Source organism: Malassezia globosa (genome assembly GCF_000181695.2).
Source record: "Malassezia globosa CBS 7966 chromosome Unknown mgl_sf_6.1, whole genome shotgun sequence".
In the NCBI taxonomy this organism is placed as follows: Eukaryota; Fungi; Basidiomycota; class Malasseziomycetes; order Malasseziales; family Malasseziaceae; genus Malassezia; species Malassezia globosa.
In genome coordinates, this window is record NW_001849866.1 from 89,923 (window position 1) to 113,324 (window position 23,402).

Consider the following 23,402-nt stretch of genomic DNA (forward strand, 5'->3'; position numbering starts at 1 on the left):
ATCACAAGCACGCCGTCATACGTACATCATCATAATACCGTATCTACGAAGGCGTGCGACACTATTGAGTTTGTATTTCTCTTGTTCATACACATATAATGTTGCTATTTCATCCACGCCACTCGAACTGAATATCACCGGATGCCAAGAGGGGATCTTCATCTTCCATCTGCGGAGGCGCCGAGTCGGAGAAGTGCCGAGGTGGATCAGCCTTGTCAAAGCTCAAGGACGACGACCCATACAATAGTTGCTGCCGCCGTTGCTGCCGCCTACGAGCTTCAGGCGACACAGGCTCGTCACTCTCATCGCCCGGCTCATCATAGAGGCTTGCATACTTCCGTTGTTGGTGATGAGTTTTGATCGCATTGTCATCATCGTCATCGTCATCGGACGACAGGATATGGCGCTCACTCCAACTTGAGGACAAGCCCGGCAAACTGGGTGGACTGAGTGAGCCATCGGACAGATCGAGAGAGCGTGGACGTATGTCATCAGTCCGCGGCTCAGACGAGGCTGGAGTGGTCGAATCGGCTGGGCGGCGACGTCGACTCAAGCCCAGCAGACGACGAAAACGACTGGGTTTCTCAGGTGGGGGCAACGCCGGTGCAGAGAGCGATGGGTCTGATGTGCTTGAACGTGGCGATGAGGACACGAGAGACGATGGTGATGACGGCGAGCGATCATAAAGCTGTGTTTTAAGCAACGGCTGATCTTTTTCCTGTGACTGCTGCTGCTGCCGCTCGCCTTTAGACGACTTCTGCTTTGGACTGCGAAGACTGCGCTGCTGGGGTGATGATGGAGAGACAACCGGCACAAGCTCTTCGTCAGGGGGGAGCTCGACATCGGCGAGCTCGTCCCGCCAGTAATTAAAGTCGGTGTAGGCAGCAATGTGTTCATTCCTTTTCATTTTCGGCACGGGTGGGAACATTTGGTCGACAAGATCCGTCATGTTTGGGTAAGAGGTATGGTATCCAGCTAGTTCCAGCAATTCCATCTTTACTTCCCCATTGGAGTCGATAGTAAAGATGCGTGAGCTGGGAATATTCACACTTCTGTAGCTGAGAGCGTCTGTAATTCGGTTCCCAAACCCAGCATAGAATGGTGTCCTGTGCTCGCTGTCCGGCTGACTGGGATCAATGCCGAAGAGCCGCGCTATATCACGCAGACAGGCCATTTTGAACACTTCAGGCTTGCGAAGAATCACTTCTCGGTGCAGTGACGCAATGAGTCGATCAGGACTCATGATCACGGGACCATCTGGTAGCTGGTAGTTGTTCTGGTTGATGTTCCTTAAATAGTCTCGTGTGATGTCCGCCTGCCCAATGGCCCGGGATGTGAGGTACATGAGCCGGTACCCATTCTTGGCAATGTCATGATACAATTTGGCAACGCCCAAGTGCGTCCAGTCGCGGCCCATGAGCGTGAACACATGGCCTAAAGCATCCGACTTTGTGATGGTGCCGTCGATGTCACTCACGACCACAGGCTGGTCACAGTCCCACAAAAATATTCGTGCTCGACACGTTGCGACGCCCGAATAGGACGACGTCACGGAGAAAGTGATGGTATTGGTGCCTTTCCGAAGACCGAGCTGCTTGAGCTGGTCTGAGGACAGACGCAATGTCTTGACATATGTGTCGGGCTGTGCGGCAGAGGGTTCTTCCGTGATGACCGGTTCTGTAGCTGCAGCTGCACCAGCAGCTTCCTCGTCACCGGCCTCTGCGACATCAGCAGCGAGAGTGCCGTTCTCTGGCACTGGAGAAGTCGGGGCTCCGGCGACAGCGACAGTGGTCGCTGCATTGGATGACAGGCTCGGAGGCGCAGATGCTCTGGATTTCCCAGCAGCCGCACGGCCCACATCGCTTGGTGCCTGGCTCACATCCGCAATGGCAGAGACTCGCTCGGCTGGAAGACGTGGCTCAGGCCTGCTCCATATTCGGCGCCATACACTGGCTTTCGTACTGACAGCAGGAGCTTCAGATGAAGACCGGATCAATATGTCCCGATAGAACGCGAGTGTAGAGAACATGTCGTGCTCACTTTCTCGGTAGTGGTACGAGTCATTGTGCCGGATACAGAGACGTGGGTCTTGTATGATCGAGTCATCTTCAAGGAATCGCTGGAACGACACGCGGCCCTCATCAAAAAGGTACTCAGCATTGACTGTATCAGAAGCGCCAGCGGCTGGGATCCAACAGAGACTGAGCTCAAACGAGTACACGGTGTTGTCGTCCACACGTAGTTGGAACAAGTACGGATCAGCCTGTGCACATGTCAGTGTGCCGACAGCGTCTTCTTCATTCGGATTCTCATTCACCGCCTCACTGGCCTCGACCATAGAGGGCGAATGTACACCTGGCAGTATCGCGTCGCCTGCTTGCTGAGCCATGGCATGTGCATACAGCGCTGAGTCACTGCGCGATATTCGGAGATGCAGCAACCCAGTTGGTGGCGAAGACGATGAGGGCTTGGTCGTCGGCAATGGCAACGGCGATGACTCGTCGTGGTCCACAGGCACCATAAGCGATGTATCGCTCAGGCGGCGAGGTCGTGTGGATGCGTTCCTCTGCTCAGACGTTGCTCCTGACCTGGATGGCATCACAAGCTTCGATATGGAGTTGACAAGGTGGTGCTGCCAGCGAAGATTCGGCTGGTCTAAGCGCTCGCTCAGGATCAACGGATTCCGACCACCATGCTGTTTGTTGAGCGGAAGCTCCCCCGCGAGTCGCTGACCCTGCCTCAGCGCGACCTGCCGGTTGCTATTGCTGAGCTTATAGCCTTCCATATCGAGGTCAAGCTCGACAGGCGTCACATTCATTTCACTCACAGGCTCATCGCCGAATGCAGGCTGCAGCTGCATGGGTGGCGTAGAGGGTCGCGGCTCAGTCAATGAAGGTGCAGCGGACGTAGCTCCTGTTGTATCTGCCTGTGTTGGCCCTGATGTCTCTGTCGTTGCTGCGGGTTCATTGGCACCGGCATTGGCAGAGCATGACTCGCCCAGATCCAGGGGCACCGGGTCGGCAGACGACAGAGGATTCGAGAGCGGTCCTACAACAGGACTGGTCACCAGCGCATCAGGCACATGTTCTTCGGGATTCTCGACCTTCATAACAAAAAAGGCCTCGCCATTCTCGCCAACTTTCATGGCAAACGGAAGCGGATCGGGCGAGTCGTTCAAGTGCAATGTGACTTTACGCTCGCCAGGTCTGAGCACGCTCATTTTGCCGAAGCGCACATGAAACGGTGATGATGCAAGCTCCGTCGTACTTCTCTTGTTCGTCGTCGTCGTTCCATCAGGCAACGTCACAGGTTCTTCGACTTCCACTTCGCGCTCCACGACAATCACATCAATAGCGCCTGTGAGTGTCGAGGGGTTGATATTAGGTGTGATGGTGTTGTACACGGAAGACATGAGTCTCCCCACATACTGCATTACGACAGGATGGGCCTAGGCCGTCGTCCTAGCGTGTCGTATTGTCACCAGAGACGGAAGGCCGTGCGGGAGTCTGGTAACGAACCGATCCACGTCCCCTGCCCCGTACTCACAGCACGGCCCAAGACCCCTTCTCTGACTGCCTGCGTGTCTAGCCCACACTACATCCTCCACACGCTTGCGTGTCGATTCCACGTGCTGCCATGGGGCCACCATGGGTGGGGGGAGATGGGTTTGACTTGGGTCGACGAATAAGGGCCTTTTCTTGTTCCGCGCTATGTGTCAAGACCCACTTGGCTAATTTTGACACTATCGTTGCATTGTTTTTATGTATTATTATTATTTTTTAGCACAATCCATGGTGACAACGGCGGTGGTGGACCGACTCTGCGCTGCATGTGGCTTTTGATCAAAGCACTGGTTGCGAGGGCACGCGTGTTGGGACTTGGAAGCCCGCCCATACAAGTGAATGTTTTTATCTTGTCCGAGCAGCTACCAAGCAAAAGTTGCAACGAGAGCTGCCAAGCTTCGTAGGGTATCTATATACAAACGAGCTAGAACGGATATCGCGGCAAGCTAGGAAGCTCGTATCAGGAGCCATGTTCCGCAGAATGTGCGCGAAGCATCCTGGATCGTATAGCACGACGTCGTTTACGTGGGTGATCATGCAGAGGCTCTTGGGTCTCGGTCTCCGACTCCGACACACACTGCGACGAGTCCGGACTACTTTTTCGAACCGACTCCATTCGTTGCGTATGACCATGAGATGCGCCACCAGACCTCTTCGGATCGTGCGATGGCGCATGACGAACCCGAACATCTGGCTTGCGCTCGACTGTTCGGTGTGACCGCGTGGCTGTGGCGGCTGCCGGCTGCACAGGCCGAGCATCCAAGTCCTCCTGGTCCTGCATATCGCTTTGCAATGCCTCAAGTCGTCGTTGAATATAGTCGTACAAGCGATCGAGCCGCATTTGCGGTGTTTCCGTCTGATCTAAAGCAGCATGTCGCATGCACTCCAATGTATCACGAAGAGCCCTCGTGTATCCATCGAGGAAGGCATGATGGGAATTTTTTCTTCCTTGCTTGTAAAGATTGGTGAGTTGCAATGCAGCGACTAGATACAAAGTGCATGTGTAAGTTTTCCTTGGTCATCTTTTGCGTGCGCGTAAACGTACCTCGAAATTCGTTCGTGAGCCGCTCGTCGTAGAGGCGACTTGACGTCTCATGAGCAGCATCACCTGTGGATTCAAGACTTTCGCGCAAGTTGGTCAAATCCATCAAGGCCCAAAAGTGCGCTCAATGATTTTTTTTTCTCCTTGTTGATATCACCACGGTCGTAGGACAACTGCCGTTGCTAGCGCCCAAGTCGTTGTTTTGTGGCTCACGGAGAAGGAAATAAAAAAAATAAAACGGACAAATGTGATGGCAGAATGTGGACGAACAAAATCAACGCCGAAGGCTGCTGGCAGAATTCGGCATCCCACGTCGCTTGCTTAGATGCCGAGATCACGTGCCAGGAACCAACAGGCTGCGAAGAGCCAAATCTTTCAAGCCCAAGCGGCCTCCAGTTCACGCGTGTGGGCTGCTCCACAGCCTTGATGGGCCTGACCTCCACCTGCTATCCCCGCGTTCCCTGCGTGCCGGGTGTGCATGTCCAATCCACAGCCACGTAAGGCGGCCATCCTGCCTTGGGCCGTGGCGTACAGCTGCATTCTCTAGTACACAGACTAGGTTAACGTCTTGAGTGTATCCCAGCGAATGCGGCAAGGTGCAGCGTCAGATCGCGCAGACGTGCATTTCCAAACACACACAGCTGAAGGACGTCCATGCGCACACTGAAACGGCAAAGACGTAAACTTCCACTGCTGCGTTAAACGGGAGCATTGCTCGTTCGTCAGCAACTGTTGAAAGCCTGAGAGTCAGCTATACCAGAGATAAAGGTCGATGCACGTACGAATGGCTGTGTGGCATGCATGTGAAGCGAGAACATCTCGGAGCATGGGAGGCATGTGCCGCAACAGACTCGCGACCCCGTGCGTGTTCGAAGAAGCAGTGCGTGCAAGCGTCGATAGATCGATAGCGTGATCAGCTGTCCATGCTGCACATTGTAGAAATAGGTCACGGATAGATGCGTGATGCATCGGCACGATGCATGGCACAGCTTTTACATGCCATTCGGCACGCACACACGTCACATCCCAGCCCCAGAAGCACATCACTTGCATAACAAAGGCAGGGAGTTGAGCTCGCACCACACATGTCGGACGTAGCGTGCGCGAGTGTTCTTTCTGGTTCATGCATGCTGTCGCATACGCGGATGCATCCTGTTCGAATCGCACACGTTCATCGACGGCATGCTGATCCAAACAAAGTAAAGCGATGGACGAATCAGAGTCTTGGCAAGCGCATAGCACGTACTTTCGATCCACTTGAGCGATCGGACGTACGGAGGCAAGACTCGTTGGCAAAACGTGGGTACGTACAGGATCAGGATGAACACGGAGCATGTGGAATGGCGCTGGCCCGCTTCTTGGCCGCGATGGTAGCGCAAGTGTTGAGCACGAAGCAGTGCGGGACGTAGGCGGCTGAGAACAAGCACGCACGCCACTACACAAATACTCGAATAGTCCAGTCCATCCACCCACGGTCTTTTGTGGGCGGCGCGCGGAGCTCGTACGGACGACATGGATGCGGACGACCAAAGATGTCGCTGCATATGGTCGCTCAAGAAGATCCAGCACGATCATGGGCCAGTCCTTGCATGCACTCAAGCTTGCATGCCAAGGCACATCGTCCCACTGAGGAGGACAAGGCCAGGTCAGTCGCTTCCATGTGGGCACACCATTCAGCGATATAAAATGCTGGGCACTTGGCGCATGGCCCATTACGGCCTCCATGGTGGCGGTCCAAGTGTCATGATCCGCAAGAAATGTCTGTTCAGTGCGTATATGAACCATATCCCGAATACTGGGCTGCAAGCGACGAAGCATGACATCGAGTCTGTGAGAAGCGGGAATACGTGTGCCGGTTCCGGTAATATGAGTTGTTGGATGTGCAAATGCCATCGCCCAGAGATGCTGTCGAATTCGATGATACGTACGACTCCGCTTGCGTTCAAGAATGCGCCGACGCACAGGCACCTAACGTCAGTGCCAGATTACGTACATGTGCGAACAGGTCGTGCAAAATGATGCGAGTATACGTTTTTTGATGATGCGTCTTGGCGCGCTTCGCCGTACCACAGTACAAGACATCATGTTGCTGCAAAAGTCAGTGGTGGGTCGCTGAGTCACACGTACACGCTGCAACAGAGTCTGTGTTGGTGTGGATACTTCCAGCAAGCTAATCCACGCCATGCACGAAATAGGCGGTGTAGATTCGATTCCATGGGCGTGTGGATCGAGCACAACTCGTCGCGAGGCCAGCAAGAAAAGGATATCTTGGTTCGACGGGCCATCATCAGAGCAGACGATGCGCCATGCCTGCAAGTCGACGTCTAAATGGATGTGCGCCGCACCGCGGTTGATCGCCGCATCTAGAAGGGCATGCACAATGTATTCTATTGTCGGTAGCCTGGCACAAGCTCGCACGCGACATGCCGTTTCAAGTGACAAACGATGCACCCCAGCATCTGGTTCTGGACATGGTTGGTGCATGCCAAGTAGTGTGGAGGCGTATCGAGGAAGTGTGCGAAATGTCGGCCATTTTTCGCATGGCGCATGAATGGTGTGCAACGCTGGTCGGCGCCGCGAAGCACACAGGTTTGTTTTCGATTTTGCTAGTCGGGCGCTCATGACACGCCTGCTGACATGGTGTCAAGAAGCACTAGAACGACGCCCACCTCTTGTGGGCGAAGATGGGACCCTCCGAATCCACACGCTCTTCAGTCGGCCACGCCCTATCCGCTCTCTCTATCCGCTAGCACACGTGCATGCAACAGAAGCGAGTGAATCCAATGAAAAGGACGACGGAGCTGTACCTACATGGCAGGAACACGTAGTCGTGCTAGCGGCATGGTCGCCTCCAGGCGAGGCATTACGACTAGCATATGCACTAGAGCTGTATGTTTACACGCTGCCACGCGAACGATCTGCCGTCGTCTACGTATCCAAGCTGGACTCGAGCGGTTACGGCCCCCAAGCGCCTTGTGCACATGTGCGAAAGTACGTGAAGGATACAGCAGCTGTGACGACGGACCCAGCGACAAGCGCGTTAGGAGCCACCATGCCACTGTCTCTTACGGCAGCTCTCACCGTCGCTGTGCTCACGTATTTTGCTTCGAGAGAACATTGGCCTGATCTGGTCGACCATGTATCATTGCATGTGCTCGCGCGAGCCCAGCATGCGTATTTATTTCCATCGTCTGAGCAGCACCCAGGTAAGCGAGTCTTGTCCGATGCAGCGCTGATTCGCTGGTGGCACACTTGCCTGAGCGAAGTGGTGCTGTTCGCACGGCATCAGCTAGCCACTCGTGTCGATCCATTCTATGTCATTCCTGGCTACGAGCGCCTCGATTCTCATGCCATTGTGCCGCTAGCGCGGCCTGAACAGGTGCATATCTCGGCACGTGCACACTGGCACTATGGATACCCGTATTCAGCGCGCGGGGCAGGCGTCGCTAACGTCGAGCAAGTGCCGCCTCTACCGCTGCACGCTTGTACATGGGAGCATCGGTACAAGCCCCCTCGTGATCGTCCCGCTGCGTTAGCGGCACGTGTGATTCCCACTCTCATACCTGTCTTTCCCGACGATCCAAAGGGCCGCTTTCTCCACGAGCAGGCGTCGACCGCGCACGCACCGGGTGTTTCATGTCCTCAAGCTATCATGCAGTGCAAACCAGCGCCGACGCCTGCACAGCGGGATGCGATGCACGAAAGATATGTGCTTGAGCGACTCAGTGTCGACGGCTTCTGGCAGCGCATGGGATATCGGCAGGAATGTTGTTCAGGCAACGCGGTGGGGATCTTTGTCGTCGGCATCACCACAACGTGTCGGGATCATCATCTCCAGCTCACTCATCCGTGCACACCGCCGACAGACGTCGTGGCGCCTCCAGCGCAGGCGTGCGCGCTTCCTCACCCCATGCTAGATGATATCGTGCTCAAGTACATGATGCAGGACACATGTACATGGAACGTGCCTGCAGATGCAGCTCACTGCACGCGGCGTCTCTATGACGCGGTCGATCGCGCGCTACGCCGGAAAGGATGTCAATCGATGCCATGCGTGGAGATTCCACTGCACACTGTGCCTGAAGACGTCAAGGCGCGCGCACACGATGCCTGTTCCGGTCATGAGGCGAATGCCTCCGCCACTCGGCAGCGAGACTCATCGCCGCCCGTGCGAGTGCTATCAGTAAAAAAGAAGCGCCCAAGACGAGAGTAGTGATGCAGTAGACATTCACGCCTCAAGTAAGCACAATGTGGAGAAACACCCTCCTCGTCGAATGGGGACGACCATGCGCATGGAATTTGGTTGGATGAGATGTTCGGCGACGTTCCGTGCACGTGTTGCAATTTTTTTTTGCCGGGCCTGAACGTGGTCAGTTGTGTGGCTAAGGCCACCCCCAACATACATATAGGTCCTACACCAACCACATACATACATCCAACCACACCAGTATGTCTGCACCTGTTGAATTCTTCACGCTTCGGTTGCTGCCTGGAGAAATCCATCATCTGGATACTCTGCGCGACCTGCAGATCACGAATGTGAGCTACTCTGATCCTGAGAACCTGAAGGGCAAGAAGCGCTCTGTGCTTCGTGTGCACTATGCAGGCAATCCGATCGACTTGGAAGATGACGAGGACGAGGATGACATTGAAATTGAAGATGATGACCAAGACGAGAAGGAAGATGACGAAGATGAGGAAGATGAGGACGAGGACGATGAAGACGAGGATGAAGAGGATGATGGCGAGGACGATGATGAGGACGAAGACGACGAGGAAATGGTTGACATGGAGCCACGCGTGCCAGTGTTCACCGAAGAAGACTCGTATGTGGTTTGCTCACTTATTCCCGAAAAGGTACGTAGCTGGCGTTTGCAGCAGCACGTGCATTTGCTAACAGGCAACACAGGTCGAGCAGGTGACACTGAACCTTCAGATCAGCGAGGAAGAAGAGGTTGGTCTGTCAGTGTCAGGTAATGAACCTGTGGATATCATTGGCAACTATCTTTTGCCTACGTCGCTGAGCAACATGGACCCAAGTATGCTTGACGATGATGAGGATGACGACGACGAGGACGACGATGAAGAAGATGGTCGCTCTGGTCGCCTTCTTATTGGTGGTCCCGAGGGTGATGAAGAGGATGATGACGAAGATGAGGACGACGACGAGGAGGACGAAGAGGACGTAGAGATCGAAGAAGGAGATGAAGACGACGAAGAAGATGATGACGACGATGACGACGATGACGACGAGGACGACGATGACGATGAGGACGAAGAAGAGGGTGTTATCTTGGAGGAAGTGGACGAAGATGACGATGATGAAGAGGAGGACGGCGATGACCAAGAGCAAGAAATTGTCATCCTTCCATCGAAGAAGCGCTCCGTGTCTGAGATGGACGAGGACACATCACTTGCCGATGACGCAAAGCTGAGCCGCAGCCAGCGAAAGCGTCTGAACAAGAAGCGCAAGGCTGAAGCGTCGGCTTCCCAGCCTAAGCAAGACAAGGTACGAGGCGTGTTGGCGTCCATGCTGACTGACGTTTTGTTCGCGATCTAAGGTGAAGCTTCCATCGGGCCTGGTTATAGAAGACAAGAAGACTGGAACGGGTCCTATGGCCAAGCCTGGCAACCGGGTGAGCATGCGATACGTTGGCAAGCTCCAGAACGGCTCGGTTTTCGACTCCAACACCAAGGGAAGGCCATTCTCGTTCCGTCTCGGTAAAGGCGAGGTCATCAAAGGTACGTGCGGGAATGACTGTGGCTTGCAGTATCGCTAACTGGTGTGCACAGGCTGGGACGAGGGTGTCAAGGGAATGCAAGTTGGTAGTGAGCGTCGCCTCACGTGTCCCCCACACCTTGCTTATGGCAAGACCAAACTGCCTGGCATTCCCGCGAACTCGACTCTTATCTTTGATGTCAAGCTGCTCGAAATCAAATAGTGTGATAATATAATGGTCTTTGCCTGTCGTGCTGTGTGTGTATGTGATCTGTCGCAGCGTCTTTTTCGTTCCACATAGTGGTCTGTGCTTGTCGGCTGGCGAGCCCGCCAGGTGCTGCATCTGTGGTGAGGTACCAGAGACGCGATCGACACCGTGCATGATCACGTGCACATCGGGCTCGTACACATGCTTACTTCACCAGGCGCTCACATCAGCAGGACATCGATTCATAACCATCAAAAATAAGCTGGACTTGAGAGCCTCGAAGTGGACGACGACACGTGCACCCACCTTAACCTTCCTACTTTTGCTCTTCATTTGCTATGCCACCCAAAGGTACGTAAATAGACATCTGCGCTTACCAGCTGCAGCTTCTGCTGCCCGTTCGCGAAAGAGTGTGACGGGGGTTTCGTCCACAAGAAAGCGCGCAGCAGCGACAACGTCCGACGATAGCCATGAGGTGCCTCGTGGTAAGCGTGCGCGTGCTTCCACACTCAACGTGCCACCTGCACCTGTACCTGCGCTACACGTGCCTCAAATCCAGACAAACACGGCGGGTCAATGCACTATGGGCACACTTTTTGCAACTCAGGAAGGCCTACTAGCGGCCAAGGGAGATAAATCAGACATCGTGGCCCGCAAGCTATTTGTTTGGGGCACAGGCGAAGCAGGCCAGCTGTCGCTCGGCGGTCCTGATGACGATAATATCCACAAACTTACAAAACCGAAACCATTTGGCAACAAGGGCATCTCCGCCGATACGGATGCGGGCGAACTTGGTCCCGGTGGCCCAGAGGTAATTGCTGCTGGTGGCATGCATTCTTTACTGATTGATGCAAATGGTCGAATTCTATCGTGCGGAAGTGATGATCATGGTACACTTGCGCGTCAGTACCGCGACTCAGATGAGTCTGAAGACGACTTTTATTACGTGCTGCGCCCAGTGGAAGGCATTTCACCTAGTGGAAAGGGTGTGCCATCAGAGCAGGGGAAAGTACGTCGCTTCCGCGCGACTCGTGTCGCAGCTTCCGACGGATGCAGCATCGCACTCAATGCAGATGGCGAGCTGGTGTCGTGGGGTCATTTCAAGGATGGCGAAGGCAAAGTATGCTTTGCCGACACGGATGCTGACAATGCTCCCCGTGAGCAGTGGACACCTGTCCCGGTGCCGTCGCTGGAAGATGTGCGCTTTGCGCAGGTTGTGTGCGGTGAGAACCATGTCCTTGCATTGACGCTGGATGGGCGTGTGTATTCATGGGGACTCAACAGCATGTCTCAACTGGGCCGGTTCGCCAACTTGTACCACGTTCGTGCTCGCTTCTTGAAGCGTGACCCTCCAGCCAGTATGCTTCTGACGCCTGAAGCGATTCCTGAGCTAAAAAACATTGTACGCCTCGGATGTGGTTTGAACACAAGCTTTGCTGTAGACGCCGACGGTCGTGTGTTTGCATGGGGCCTCAATACCCGCGGCCAAACAGGTACGGGCCTGAAGAAGGACAAAGTCACACGTCCAACACGCGTCAAGGCCCTCGATCCTCATCGTGTAGGTGGCGCACGTGTCGTCCAAGTGGCAGGTGGCGAGTTTCACACGGCGTTTCTTCTTTCGAATGGCGATGTCTGGATCTGTGGTGATGGTGATGAAGGCAAACTCGGTTTGCCCGAGACGCATGAGGCGATGTCCAAGTCACCGTCGTCATCTACGAATGATCCTATTGAGCCTGTGCAGCTTCGCACACCTGTGCATGTGCCGATGCCAGGCACAGATGCTCGTGCACATATTATTGGCATTGCTGCGGGCATGCGCTTCACGTTTGCCCTGGCTAAGGATGGCACGCTGTACTCATGGGGCACGACGTCTGACGAAGCTATGGGCCAGCCTGCCGAGACATGGGGTGATGATCAAAGCAAGTCAGTGCCAACTCCTGTGCCCATGCCAGGAGAGCCAGGATCATGGCAGATTGTTAGCGTAGCTACAGCTGGTCAGCACTCATTGGCTTTGGCGGTTCGAGCGGCGTGAACTGCGCCGACTTGAACCATGTGTCCATGGAACGTGTTGGTGAACTATTCCCTCCACTCAAGGCTCGTCGCGCTTACGTGTCGTGTCGAAGTTCTCCACCACTACTGCATCTCGCCCGATGGCGGCAGAATAAACTCGTATGATTCTCTTTCTGCAATCGCATCACACCCGATCACACGCGTTAGGACACCCGATCAAGCGCATACGCACATGACGAAACGACGCGACAATCTGTGCTCCTTTTTGTCGCCCCCAAGTCGCAACATAGACTTGGCATTTTCCCTCCTTGTTTGCAGACAAACCTCTATATGATAGCTTCGATGATCCGCTCTCCTTCTTCTTCACTCTGTGGTGTACGAGAACGAACAATACTTGGTGTTGTGTTTTGTTTCGCTTTTACATAGATCATACGTCTAGACACGATGTGTGCATGCTGTCCAGCTCGCGTTAGTGGTAGTCCGACGCAAGATCAGAACTACATGATGTACAGCGCGTGGTGCATATGGACCGTCAGTGGAGATGGCCTATCATAAATGTCGCACACATGCAGGGGCATGGTAGGATTGATTTTGGGCGACACTCAGGCTCGACCGACGCCTGAGCGCGCTCGAAAAAATTGGCCCTAACTAAACACGTGCTACTACCAGATAGCGTTATTTGGCTTGGTGGCCCAATTCCCCCGATTACCTTAGTCTTATCATCCCATTGCAAGCCGACGATTGTCCTTGCCACTGCTGCCGCACCATCTAGTTTCCTTCGAGATTCTACTGACAAGTGAAGAGGCACGAAAAATCTGACCGGTATGACGTATGAGGAAATGATTATCGAGGCCATTATGGCGCATGGAGACGACGCTCGTTCAGGCCTGGGTCGTCCGACGCTGAAAAAGTATATTTTGATGAAACATCCCGACACCAGCAAGCTTCCCCTTGCTTCATTCAATTCACACTTGAACCAGGCTATTGTACGAGGAAAAGACAAGGGCGTATTCCTTCTCCCCAAAGGCGTGAGCGGTAAAATTAAGCTGGCCGCCAAGGCTAAGCATGCGGCAGACAAGTCCAATGCCAAAACGTCCGTGACGAAGAAAGCCGCGCCTAAAAAGAAGACATCTAAGCCGGATACTGCGTTGCAGGGATCTCAGAAGAAGACCAAGTCTTCTACAACAAAGCGTGTGACGGCGAAGAAGCCGTCTACTAGCCAAGGCAAGAACACGTCCGCCCGATCGACGAAGGCAAGGTCAACGACGAAAAAGGGTACCACGTCTTCTTCCAGCAGGAAGGCTGCAGCTACTACGAAAGCGACCGCTGACAGAAAAGGCACCGCGAAAACAAATTCGAGCGCTTCGTCCAGCAAGAAAGCTGCCCCAGCTAAGAAAGCCACTGCTAAGGTACGCATTGTCCAACATGTTTGAACACATTTGCTGACACAACTGGAAGTCTGCAAAGCCATCAACCAAGTAGTGATGCCAAGCTTTGCTTTTGTGTTTTGTTTTGCACATTCTCTCTCTCTTAATGTTCCGCTTTCATTTGTACTATGAAGTTGTTGTGTATGTTCGCGCATGTCTATTCCATGCGTGATTTAGGTTGTTCGCAGTCATCGTGTATTGTGCCAATACATTCCCGATGTTTCTTTTTCTCATGTCTGCACCGCCAACACAGATGCAGCAGCGGAGCGTGGGCTTTTTGGCTTGTTATTGCCACCGTCGCCGCCGCGGTCTGGACGTCGGCGTCTGCTCCCGCAGCTACTGCGGCTGCTATTCCTTTTTCCGTGGCACTACGCGTCTCGAGACGCGCGCGACCCGACAGCATCTTTCACATGCACGTGATCAGTCATCACGTGCATGAGCGTTGGCTTTGGCGCTGTAGAAAGAAGGCCCACCGCCCACGTCCACACAAGAACGAACGACGTCGACGTAGCAGTAGCACGCGTACGCACGTTTGTGTTGAATTCGCGGGGTGGTGCATATTGCATGCCAATTTGGCGTTGGGCACGTCCTTGGATTGCAACGACACATTCTGTACGACGACCACGACAACTCTTGAACCGGTGCCTGGTGCCGATTCACACAGCTTTTCTACACATGAGCCAACCACCTAGCGTTCAGCACACGTCACCTGAGGGCGTGCCGCCCTCCGAGGTGCCAGCAGCCGCCACAGCAGCAGCAGAGTCAGCAGCGGCCGAGGGTGGCGCGGAAGGCACATCCAAGTCGGCACAGAAAAAGGCTGCCAAGCTGGCCGAGAAGCAAGCGAAGGCTGCGGCCAAGAATGCATTGAAGGCGGAAAAAGCGCCCGCTTCTGCCGGAGCCTCGTCTGGTGCGCCCAAGAAGGAGAAAGTTAAGAAGGAGACAAAGGAAGAACCTGCCTGGACTGACCCTACGAAGCCAGGCGAGCAAAAGGACTTGTCGGCACCAATGGAGAGTGGATACAACCCGCTCCATGTAGAGTCGTCATGGTACGCCTGGTGGGAGAAGAAGGGCTTCTTCACACCGAAGCCACCCAGTGATGCGGCCCCGTACGACCCAGCCAAGACGTTTGTCATCCCACTACCGCCGCCTAATGTCACAGGTCTCTTACACATTGGGCACGCACTGACAATCTCGATCCAGGATGCCCTTATTCGTTTCTACCGCATGAAGGGATACCGCACGCTGTACGTGCCGGGCTTTGATCATGCAGGTATCTCGACACAGACAGTTGTCGAGAAGCGCTTGGCGAAAGTGGAGCAGAAGTCGCGCTATGACTACGGCCGCGAAGCTTTTCTGCAGAAGGTCTTTGACTGGAAGGACGAGTATCAGGCGCGTATTTCGAACCAGATGCGCCGGCTGGGCGCGAGTTTTGACTTCACGCGCGAGGCGTTCACGATGGATGCTTCTCTCTCTGAGGCGGTTACGGAAAACTTTTGCAAACTGTTTGAAGACGGCATTTTGTACCGAGAGAACCGCCTCGTGAACTGGTGTGTGTACCTGAATACGACTCTGTCGAACCTGGAGGTTGTGCAAAAGACAATCCCCGGCCGCACACTCATGAATGTGCCGGGCTACCCACCGAACGAGCGCATCGAGTTTGGTGTGATTGTCTCGTTCGTGTACCCGGTGGTCGGCTCGGACGACAAGATCATTGTGGCGACGACGCGTCCCGAGACAATTCTCGGTGATACGGCCGTTGCTGTGCACCCTGACGATGAGCGGTACAAGCATCTGCATGGCAAGTTGCTGCAGCATCCGTTCATTGCCGAGCGCCACATCCCTGTCGTGACGGATTCGGTGGCCGTGGACATGGCGTTCGGTACAGGTGCTGTCAAGATCACGCCTGCGCACGACCCGAACGACTATGATGTGGGTAAGCGCCACAACCTGCCCTTCATCAACATCCTGAATGATGACGGCACACTGAATGCGAACGCCGGTGAGTTTAAGGGCATGAAGCGATTCAGTGCGCGCCGCGCTGTCGTTGACGCGCTCAAGGCCAAGGGCCTATATGTCGAGACCAAGGACAACCCTATGGTGGTGCCTGTGTGTGAGCGATCTGGCGACGTGATCGAGCCGGTGATGAAGCCACAGTGGTGGGTCAACTGCCAACCTCTCGCCAAGGCGGCCGTCGAAAAGGTCCGGCAGGAGGACATGGCGATTGAGCCTCCACAAAGCAAGCGTGAGTTCTTCCGCTGGATGGAGAACATCCAGGACTGGTGCGTGAGTAGGCAACTGTGGTGGGGTCACCGGGTGCCTGCGTACTTTGTCGACATGGAAGGTGTGGAGCAGGACGCATCCGAGGGCCGTTGGTGGGTCGTTGGTCGCACACGGGAACAGGCCGACGAGCGTGCGGCCAAGATGGCGAATGGCCGCGCATACGAGCTCAAACAAGACGAAGACGTCCTTGATACGTGGTTTTCGTCGGGTCTGTGGCCGTTCTCGACGCTCGGCTGGCCGCGTGCAAACACGGACGACATGAAGTACTACTACCCGACATCCATGCTCGAGACCGGCTGGGACATCCTGTTCTTCTGGGTCGCCCGCATGATCATGCTCGGTGTATACCATACGGGCCAGCTGCCGTTCAAGGAGGTGTTCTGTCACGCGATGGTCCGTGATGCCCACGGACGCAAGATGAGCAAGTCGTTAGGCAACGTCATTGACCCTATCGATGTCATCGAGGGCATCTCGCTCGAGGGGTTGCAGCAGCGCCTGCGCGAAGGCAACCTGGACGAAAAGGAGATCAACAAGGCAGCGCAAGGTCAGAAGAAAGACTACCCGCGCGGCATTCCGCAGTGCGGCACAGATGCCCTGCGCTTCACGCTGTGCGCTTACACAGCGGCAGGTCGTGACATCAATCTCGACATTATGCGTGTGGAGGGCTACCGGAAGTTCTGCAACAAGCTGTGGAATGCCACGCGCTTCGCGCTGCTGAAGCTGCAAGACGGATACACGCCCCTCCCGCTGGCTGAACAGGATGCGTTTGTGCCCCAGAGTCTTGTGGAGAAGTGGATCCTGTACCGGCTCAATGCCACTGCGAAACAGCTTGACCACGACATGCAGCAGCGCTCGTTCATGAGTGCCACCAGCTGCGTGTACAACTTCTGGCTGTACGATCTGTGTGACGTATACATTGAGGCCATCAAGCCGATCACCGATGCGGGTGCAGAGCCTGCCGCCCGTCTCTCTGCGCAGCACACACTGTATGCATGCTTGGACGCTGGTCTGAAGCTGCTGCATCCATTCATGCCGTTCGTCACAGAGGAACTCTGGCATCGTCTGCCTGTGCGCCCGCAAGAAACGTGCGAGACAATTGCGCACACGCGCTTCCCTCCGTGGAATCCAACGCACGACTTTGCCGCCGAAGCCGCACAGTTTGACGATGTGTTTGCGAGTGTGCGTGCGGTGCGTGCGCTTGCCGCTGACTACGGCCTCACGTCCAAGATCCAGGCATTTGTCGAGGTGCAGAATGCCGAGTCTCGGCATGTGCTGAGCACGCAGTGCAGTGTGATGCACACGCTCATCAAGGGCTGTGAGAGCATTGTGTGTGTGTCGCAAGCGTCCGAGGTGCCGGCAGGATGCGTTGTGGCTAGTGTGTCAGCGACGATTCAGGTCCATCTTCTTGTGAGTGGCCTTGTCGATTTTGACCAGGAGCTGAGCAAGCTTGCAAAGAAGCTGACTCTGAATGAGACCCAACTACAACGCACCGTGGCTCTGACCCAGAAGCCTGATTGGTCCAAGACGCCAGAGGACGTCCGCGCTAGTACGAACCAGCGACTTGATGATCTCGAGGCTGAGAAGGCAGCCCTTCTCAAGGCACAAGCCAACTTCGAGTCGTTGCGTTCTTCCTCTTAGATATCCCGCGAGATAGCGTCGAGCAGTGAAAGGAATGGATGTGCCTGGCTGGCTGTCCAGCCGAAGGTTGGCAAAGACGGACCATCGTACGTCTAGGCACCTGTGCATGACTGGAGCCTCCACAGGTAAGCGCTGCTTGACGGGGCGGGTGGGCGCTTTTGTCTCGATGACAAAAAGATGCAGGTAGTACAGAAAAAAAATAGGCGTCGCTGCGTGTCCAACTGCTAGCTGCCAAGCTGCTCCTCGTCTCATTCGCGCGTCCGTTCCATCCCAACGACGACGTCCCAGGACCATGCGAAATTTGTCTACACTTGCACTGCAAGTGTACAAAACGCCCCATGTGTCATGGGATGCCGTTGTCGCAGACACAGAGTCTGACGATGCGGCATACGTCCTGCATATGGAGCAAAAAAGCGACGAACACGCGCAACTTCTCATAGCACGACTGAGCGACGCTGGGTCCGAGGAATTGGCCGCGTTGCAAGTGTCGGCCCCGCCGCGTTCATCTCACATGCCATGTGTGGCGGATTTTCGCCTACTACCTGACGGTGGCTCAACTGTTGATCATGTGCCTGCGCTGTGCATTGTGTGCACGGGTGGCGACATTGTGTTGCTGCCGGTCGGTGGCGACGAAGCAGCGCCTGCGGACGTCGTGGGTTGCGTTGACCAGGGGATTCTTGCAGCTGCGTGGAGTCCTGAAGAAGACTTGCTCACGATCGTGACGGGTGGTGAAAAACGTCTTTTGATCATGACTCGCGAGTTTGAAGTCGTGAGTGAATCGATCCTCGTGACAGACACGTTTGGCGATGACCAGCCCGTGAACGTCGGCTGGGGATCCAAGTCGACACAGTTTCATGGCTCAGAGGGCAAACAGGCAGCTATGGCTGCGGCACAAGAGCCAGCGAGTGGTGATCCACGCGGCCCGCTTGTGCCGGATGACGACGGTCTTCCCCGCATTTCTTGGCGCGGAGACGGCTCCTTTTTCGTGATCTCTAATGCCGAGCCGTTCTCTGACACCACAGCGCTGCACCGTGTTCTCCGTGTATACACACGCTCAGGCACCCTCAGTGCGACGTCCGATCGAAGTGTACGTGGCATCTCTCATGTGCTTGCATGCCGTCCCACAGGGAATCTGATCGCCACATCTCAGCGCATGGGTGGCGACTATGCACCTGGGCGCCAAGGACGCCATGACATTGTGTTTTTTGAGCGCAACGGTTTACGGCATGGTGAATTTTCGCTTCGTGAAGAGCATGGCGCGTGTCCCGACGTGTTGCACGGTACGGCACCTCTTCCTCCGTGGTCGTGTGAACATCAGATCAAGGCGCTCGCTTGGAATGCTGATGGCTCGGTCTTGGCCGTCCACTTGCAACGCGGTTCGGACCACGTCCTGCAACTGTGGACAAGTGGGAACTATCATTGGTACCTGAAACACGAGTCAGTGTACGAGGGCATGCTCAATCACCTGTCTTGGCACCCTGAGCAGCCTTGGACACTCTATGTAGCGGCGCATGGCCGCGTCGAAAAGCGGACGATGTGGCTAGAGACTGCTTGCTCTCGTGGCCCGCCACCGCATGATGCTGCCTGCGCTGCCGTTGTCGATGGCCATGCGCTATACTTAACGCCCTTCCGACGCGAAAATGTTCCACCGCCCATGTGTTCCGTGGCTATCTTTGACTCACCAGACACGCACGCTCACGCGCCGCCTGAGACGCCCATCCACGTCGCTTGGACGACGGATGTCGATGCCGATGGAAATACCTCTGATCTCGTTGCGCTCCTGTACTCGCAAGGGGTTGTGCATGTGTGGCGCTTGCCCTATGGCTCGCTCTCTGCAGCCCAGCCACGCCCGCGTGCTCCGCTATTGCCTGAGTGCATCAGGACGTTGACAGTGCCACGTGACACGTATCCGTATCAGGTTGCGCTGTCATCAAAAAGTTCTTCGTTGACTGTGGCGGTGCTGGCCACTGATGGCGACAACGCGGCCGTATGGATGCTGAGCGATTCGGAGGAATCTCAGCCCGTACGCGTGACTCTGGATGGCCACGGTCCACGTCGTCTTGTGAGCGTGCCGTCGAGCGCAGCTTTTGCCTTGCATGATGACCGCGGTGATGTCACACGACTGGCTCCCACGGAGCCTCCGACACCATTGGACCCTCTTCTGGCATTCTGCCCGACACTGCATGTTCTAGACATGGACGAGACACTCATGCCTGTTGGGCTGGCGGCAGATAGCCGGCTGCTCGCGCCGGACCGCGTGCTGGCGAAAGATGCGACTTCGTTCACTTCGACGAATGGCCTGCTTATTTGGACGACACACTCCCACGAAGTCAAGTTCCTGCCACTCTCGGCACTGTCTACGACGCCGAACATAGTACAGCTCAGCCGCCGCGTCGAGCGTGGCAGTCGCATAGTGACAGCTGTACCCAGTGCCATGTCGCTCGTGCTACAAATCCCGCGCGGCAACTTGGAGACGACATATCCACGTCCTATGGTGCTTGATGTTATTCGCAGCAAACTTGACCAATGTCTGTTTGGTGACGCCTTGCGCTTGAGTCGTGCACACCGTGTCGATTTGAATCTGCTGCATGATCACAATCCGACGGCTTTCCTCTCCAATGTGCCTGAAATTCTGCATCAAGTGGACAACATCGATCATCTCAACCTGCTTCTGTCGAATCTGCGAAACGAAGACGTCACACAGACGCTGTATAAGCCGTGGGATCCTTCGTCGCACACACCCGTGCGTGATCTCGATACCAAGGTCAACAGGATCTGCGATGTGTTCCTCGACGCTTTCCAATCTGCTGATGAGCGCCGCTTCCTATCCTGTATCCTCACCGCTCACGTCCGTAAGGTTCCTCCCGATTATGAAGGTGGGCTTCGGGTCTTGCTGAAGTACATCGACACAGATCCGCCCCTTGCTGAAGAGGCGTGTAAGTACATTATCTTCCTCGTCAGTGCCGATCAGCTTTACAAGGTGGCTCTGGGCATGTATGATCTGTCCCTTGCCCTCATGATTGCGCAACAGTCGCCGCGTGATCCCCGTGAATACGTTCCATTTCTGCGCGATCTTCGCTCCAAAGAGCCCTTGGAGTACCAACGATTCTGCATCGACGACCACCTCGGCCACCATGCCAAGGCACTGGCTTGGCTCGCACGCTCCGGCGATGAATCCCGGATGGAGTCGGCTATGGCGTATATGGTGCAGCACAAGCTATACCGTGAGGGTCTTAAGGCATTCGCGAACGATCCTGAGCGGCTCCGTGAGGCGTACGCCCGCTTCGGCGACTATCTAAGTTCACATCAGCGCGCAGCTGAAGCTGCCACAGCCTACGAGCTTGCTGGCCGTTTGATCGATGCGATGAACGCGTACAAAGAAGCGGACCAATGGCAGCAGGCATTGACACTTGCACAGAAGACACGCATGGCTGGGCCAGAGCTCACACACTTTATGCGCTCACTTGCGGAGCAATTAGAAGAGCAGCACAAGTACGAGCAAGCTGCGCGCGTCCTGCTGCGTCTGCCAGACATGGAAGCGGGCATAGAGCTGCTTTGCCGGGCACATGCATTCGTCGATGCACAATACGAGTGTGCTGCACATGATCGTTGGGACCTGATGGAGACGCATGTGGCACCAGGATTGCTGGAGACGCAGAGCTCCTTGCTCGAGGAAGCTTCTGAAATTGAAGAACAAATGACGAAGCAGGTACGGCGTTTGTTCGAACTGGATGCGAAACGAGACGAGGATCCGTCTGCGTTTTATGTCAGTGAGGACGTGCAGGCACTGAACAATGTGGAAGTCTCGAGCGACATGTCCCAGATGACGCAGTTCACTCGATATACAACCGCCACAAGTGTTGCCCCGTCCATGTCGACGTTGTCACTTGGCTCCAAGTCGCGGCAGCGAGCAAAAGCCAAGAAGGAGGAGAAAAAGAAGAATGCCGGCAAGAAAGGCAGTGTGTACGAGGAAGGCTATCTTCACGAGTCGCTGCAAAAACTCTTGCAGACACGTCTTGGTACCTTGCAAAAGGATACGGCCCGATTGCTCCCAGTGCTTGTCATGTTCGGTGAGCGCCATCGCCTCGCTGCACAGGAACTGCAGCAGAGGCTTTTGGCGCTCGAACAGTCTGCGCGGCGAGCAGCCGCAGACTTGGAAGAGCGGTACGCACGTCAAATGCAAGATCGTGCCGAGACAACGCAGGCGCTAGCGGCGCAAGTCACGCAGCTCGCTCATGGACCCGGTGCACCAAGCGAGACCGCCAGTTCCACGCTGTCGACACTGTGGAGATGGCGACAGATGCAAGAGCCCAAGAAGGCACCTACCGTGTCCCACGAGTCATGGAAACTACATCTATTGGAGGAAGTGTAGAATACATACAATTACAGCTTGGAAAATCTGGGTGTCGACTTGGACATCGTCGCACTCACTGACTCGATAATGTCATCTGTCTGGAGAGCAGCAGCGTTGAGGTACTGCATATATCTCAAGCCCTCTTCCACAGAATGATCTCGAGCATGCACAAGCGACAACTTGGTGCTCACGACAGCAACGGGCGACAAAGATGCGATGCGCTTCGCCGTTTCTACGGCCCCATCTGTTATATGGTTAGTCATGTCAAGATTCTTCTTGCACGCTTGTCGTGTGATACGTACGCAAAGCTTCTTGCTGAGAGGGAAATACCTTACTGACAAAGCCAAGCTCTTTGGCCTCTGCTGCATCAAAGTCGCGTGCTGTCAGAGCCAACTCGCGAGCGAGAGAGTCATTGCCGACGGCTTTCGGGAGTCGCTGCAATGTTCCGATATCAGCAGCAAGTCCAATGGCTGCTTCGCGGATCGAGAAACGTGCATCTTGTGACGTGTAGCGAATATCTACAGCACTCAAGATATCGATGCCAAGACCAATGACGTAGCCGTGGGATACACCAATGACAGGTCTTTCACATACTTCCAGAGACGATATCGCAGCTTGGAAGCGCTCAATCAACTCGCGAAACATCATACCTCGCCGTGCTGCATCCACGTCCCTCTCAAGTAATTGACCTAGCACGTTTTCGCGCACTACTGTGTGTAAGTACGAATAAAGAAAACGATGGCGGGGAAAGGGGGAAAGGCAGAACTTGGATAGGTCACATACAGTCCAAACCTCCTGTAAAGCACTTGCCATTGCCGTACAATACAACGACACGCACATTGCCATCGCGGCGGATGTGATCGAAGATCTGATGCATCTCAGTCCACATTCTGCCATCAGTGCTCTTCTCCAAATAGCGTGCCACTTACGCTACACAGAATGCATTCACTGGCGGGCGGTTCAATGCGACTCCTAGCACCGATTCAGCGAGCCAATGGAGCTTGAAGTATCTAGGCGACGGAATTCCTTCGTACGACATATGAGCACTAGCACAATGGTTATGTGTGGAGAGATGCGAGCCAAACAGCCTACTTCATGCTTGCTTGACTCTCCTTATTCCCCGCCGGCTTGACGGAAAATTCGTGCTCGTGGGGCGATGAT

General features: G+C 55.0%; 8 protein-coding genes across 8 annotated transcripts; 6 read left to right on the top strand and 2 right to left on the bottom strand.

Moving 5' to 3' along the window:
* Positions 1 to 109: 109 nt before the first annotated feature.
* MGL_2511 (uncharacterized protein) lies at positions 110 to 3,433 on the bottom strand (the record flags this gene model as incomplete). Its single annotated transcript, XM_001730077.1, has 1 exon — positions 110 to 3,433. One exon carries the CDS (start codon positions 3,431 to 3,433, stop codon positions 110 to 112), a length of 3,324 nt encoding a protein of 1,107 aa, XP_001730129.1.
* Positions 3,434 to 7,657: 4,224 nt separating this feature from the next.
* On the top strand, positions 7,658 to 8,818 carry MGL_2512 (uncharacterized protein; the record flags this gene model as incomplete). Its single annotated transcript, XM_001730078.1, has 1 exon — positions 7,658 to 8,818. One exon carries the CDS (start codon positions 7,658 to 7,660, stop codon positions 8,816 to 8,818), a length of 1,161 nt encoding a protein of 386 aa, XP_001730130.1.
* Positions 8,819 to 10,220: 1,402 nt separating this feature from the next.
* MGL_2513 (uncharacterized protein) lies at positions 10,221 to 10,547 on the top strand (the record flags this gene model as incomplete). Its single annotated transcript, XM_001730079.1, has 2 exons — positions 10,221 to 10,347; positions 10,399 to 10,547. The coding sequence occupies 2 exons, from the start codon at positions 10,221 to 10,223 to the stop codon at positions 10,545 to 10,547; spliced, it is 276 nt and encodes a 91-aa protein (XP_001730131.1).
* A 568-nt stretch (positions 10,548 to 11,115) lies between these two features.
* Positions 11,116 to 12,564, top strand: MGL_2514 (uncharacterized protein; the record flags this gene model as incomplete). Its single annotated transcript, XM_001730080.1, has 1 exon — positions 11,116 to 12,564. The coding sequence occupies one exon, from the start codon at positions 11,116 to 11,118 to the stop codon at positions 12,562 to 12,564; it is 1,449 nt and encodes a 482-aa protein (XP_001730132.1).
* Positions 12,565 to 13,366: 802 nt separating this feature from the next.
* MGL_2515 (uncharacterized protein) lies at positions 13,367 to 13,975 on the top strand (the record flags this gene model as incomplete). Its single annotated transcript, XM_001730081.1, has 1 exon — positions 13,367 to 13,975. The coding sequence occupies one exon, from the start codon at positions 13,367 to 13,369 to the stop codon at positions 13,973 to 13,975; it is 609 nt and encodes a 202-aa protein (XP_001730133.1).
* A 669-nt stretch (positions 13,976 to 14,644) lies between these two features.
* Positions 14,645 to 17,887, top strand: MGL_2516 (uncharacterized protein; the record flags this gene model as incomplete). Its single annotated transcript, XM_001730082.1, has 1 exon — positions 14,645 to 17,887. One exon carries the CDS (start codon positions 14,645 to 14,647, stop codon positions 17,885 to 17,887), a length of 3,243 nt encoding a protein of 1,080 aa, XP_001730134.1.
* Positions 17,888 to 18,398: 511 nt separating this feature from the next.
* On the top strand, positions 18,399 to 22,259 carry MGL_2517 (uncharacterized protein; the record flags this gene model as incomplete). The annotated part of the gene is made up of 1 exon (XM_001730083.1): positions 18,399 to 22,259. The coding sequence occupies one exon, from the start codon at positions 18,399 to 18,401 to the stop codon at positions 22,257 to 22,259; it is 3,861 nt and encodes a 1,286-aa protein (XP_001730135.1).
* A 246-nt stretch (positions 22,260 to 22,505) lies between these two features.
* Positions 22,506 to 23,130, bottom strand: MGL_2518 (uncharacterized protein; the record flags this gene model as incomplete). The annotated part of the gene is made up of 2 exons (XM_001730084.1): positions 22,506 to 22,948; positions 23,025 to 23,130. The coding sequence occupies 2 exons, from the start codon at positions 23,128 to 23,130 to the stop codon at positions 22,506 to 22,508; spliced, it is 549 nt and encodes a 182-aa protein (XP_001730136.1).
* Positions 23,131 to 23,402: the final 272 nt, after the last annotated feature.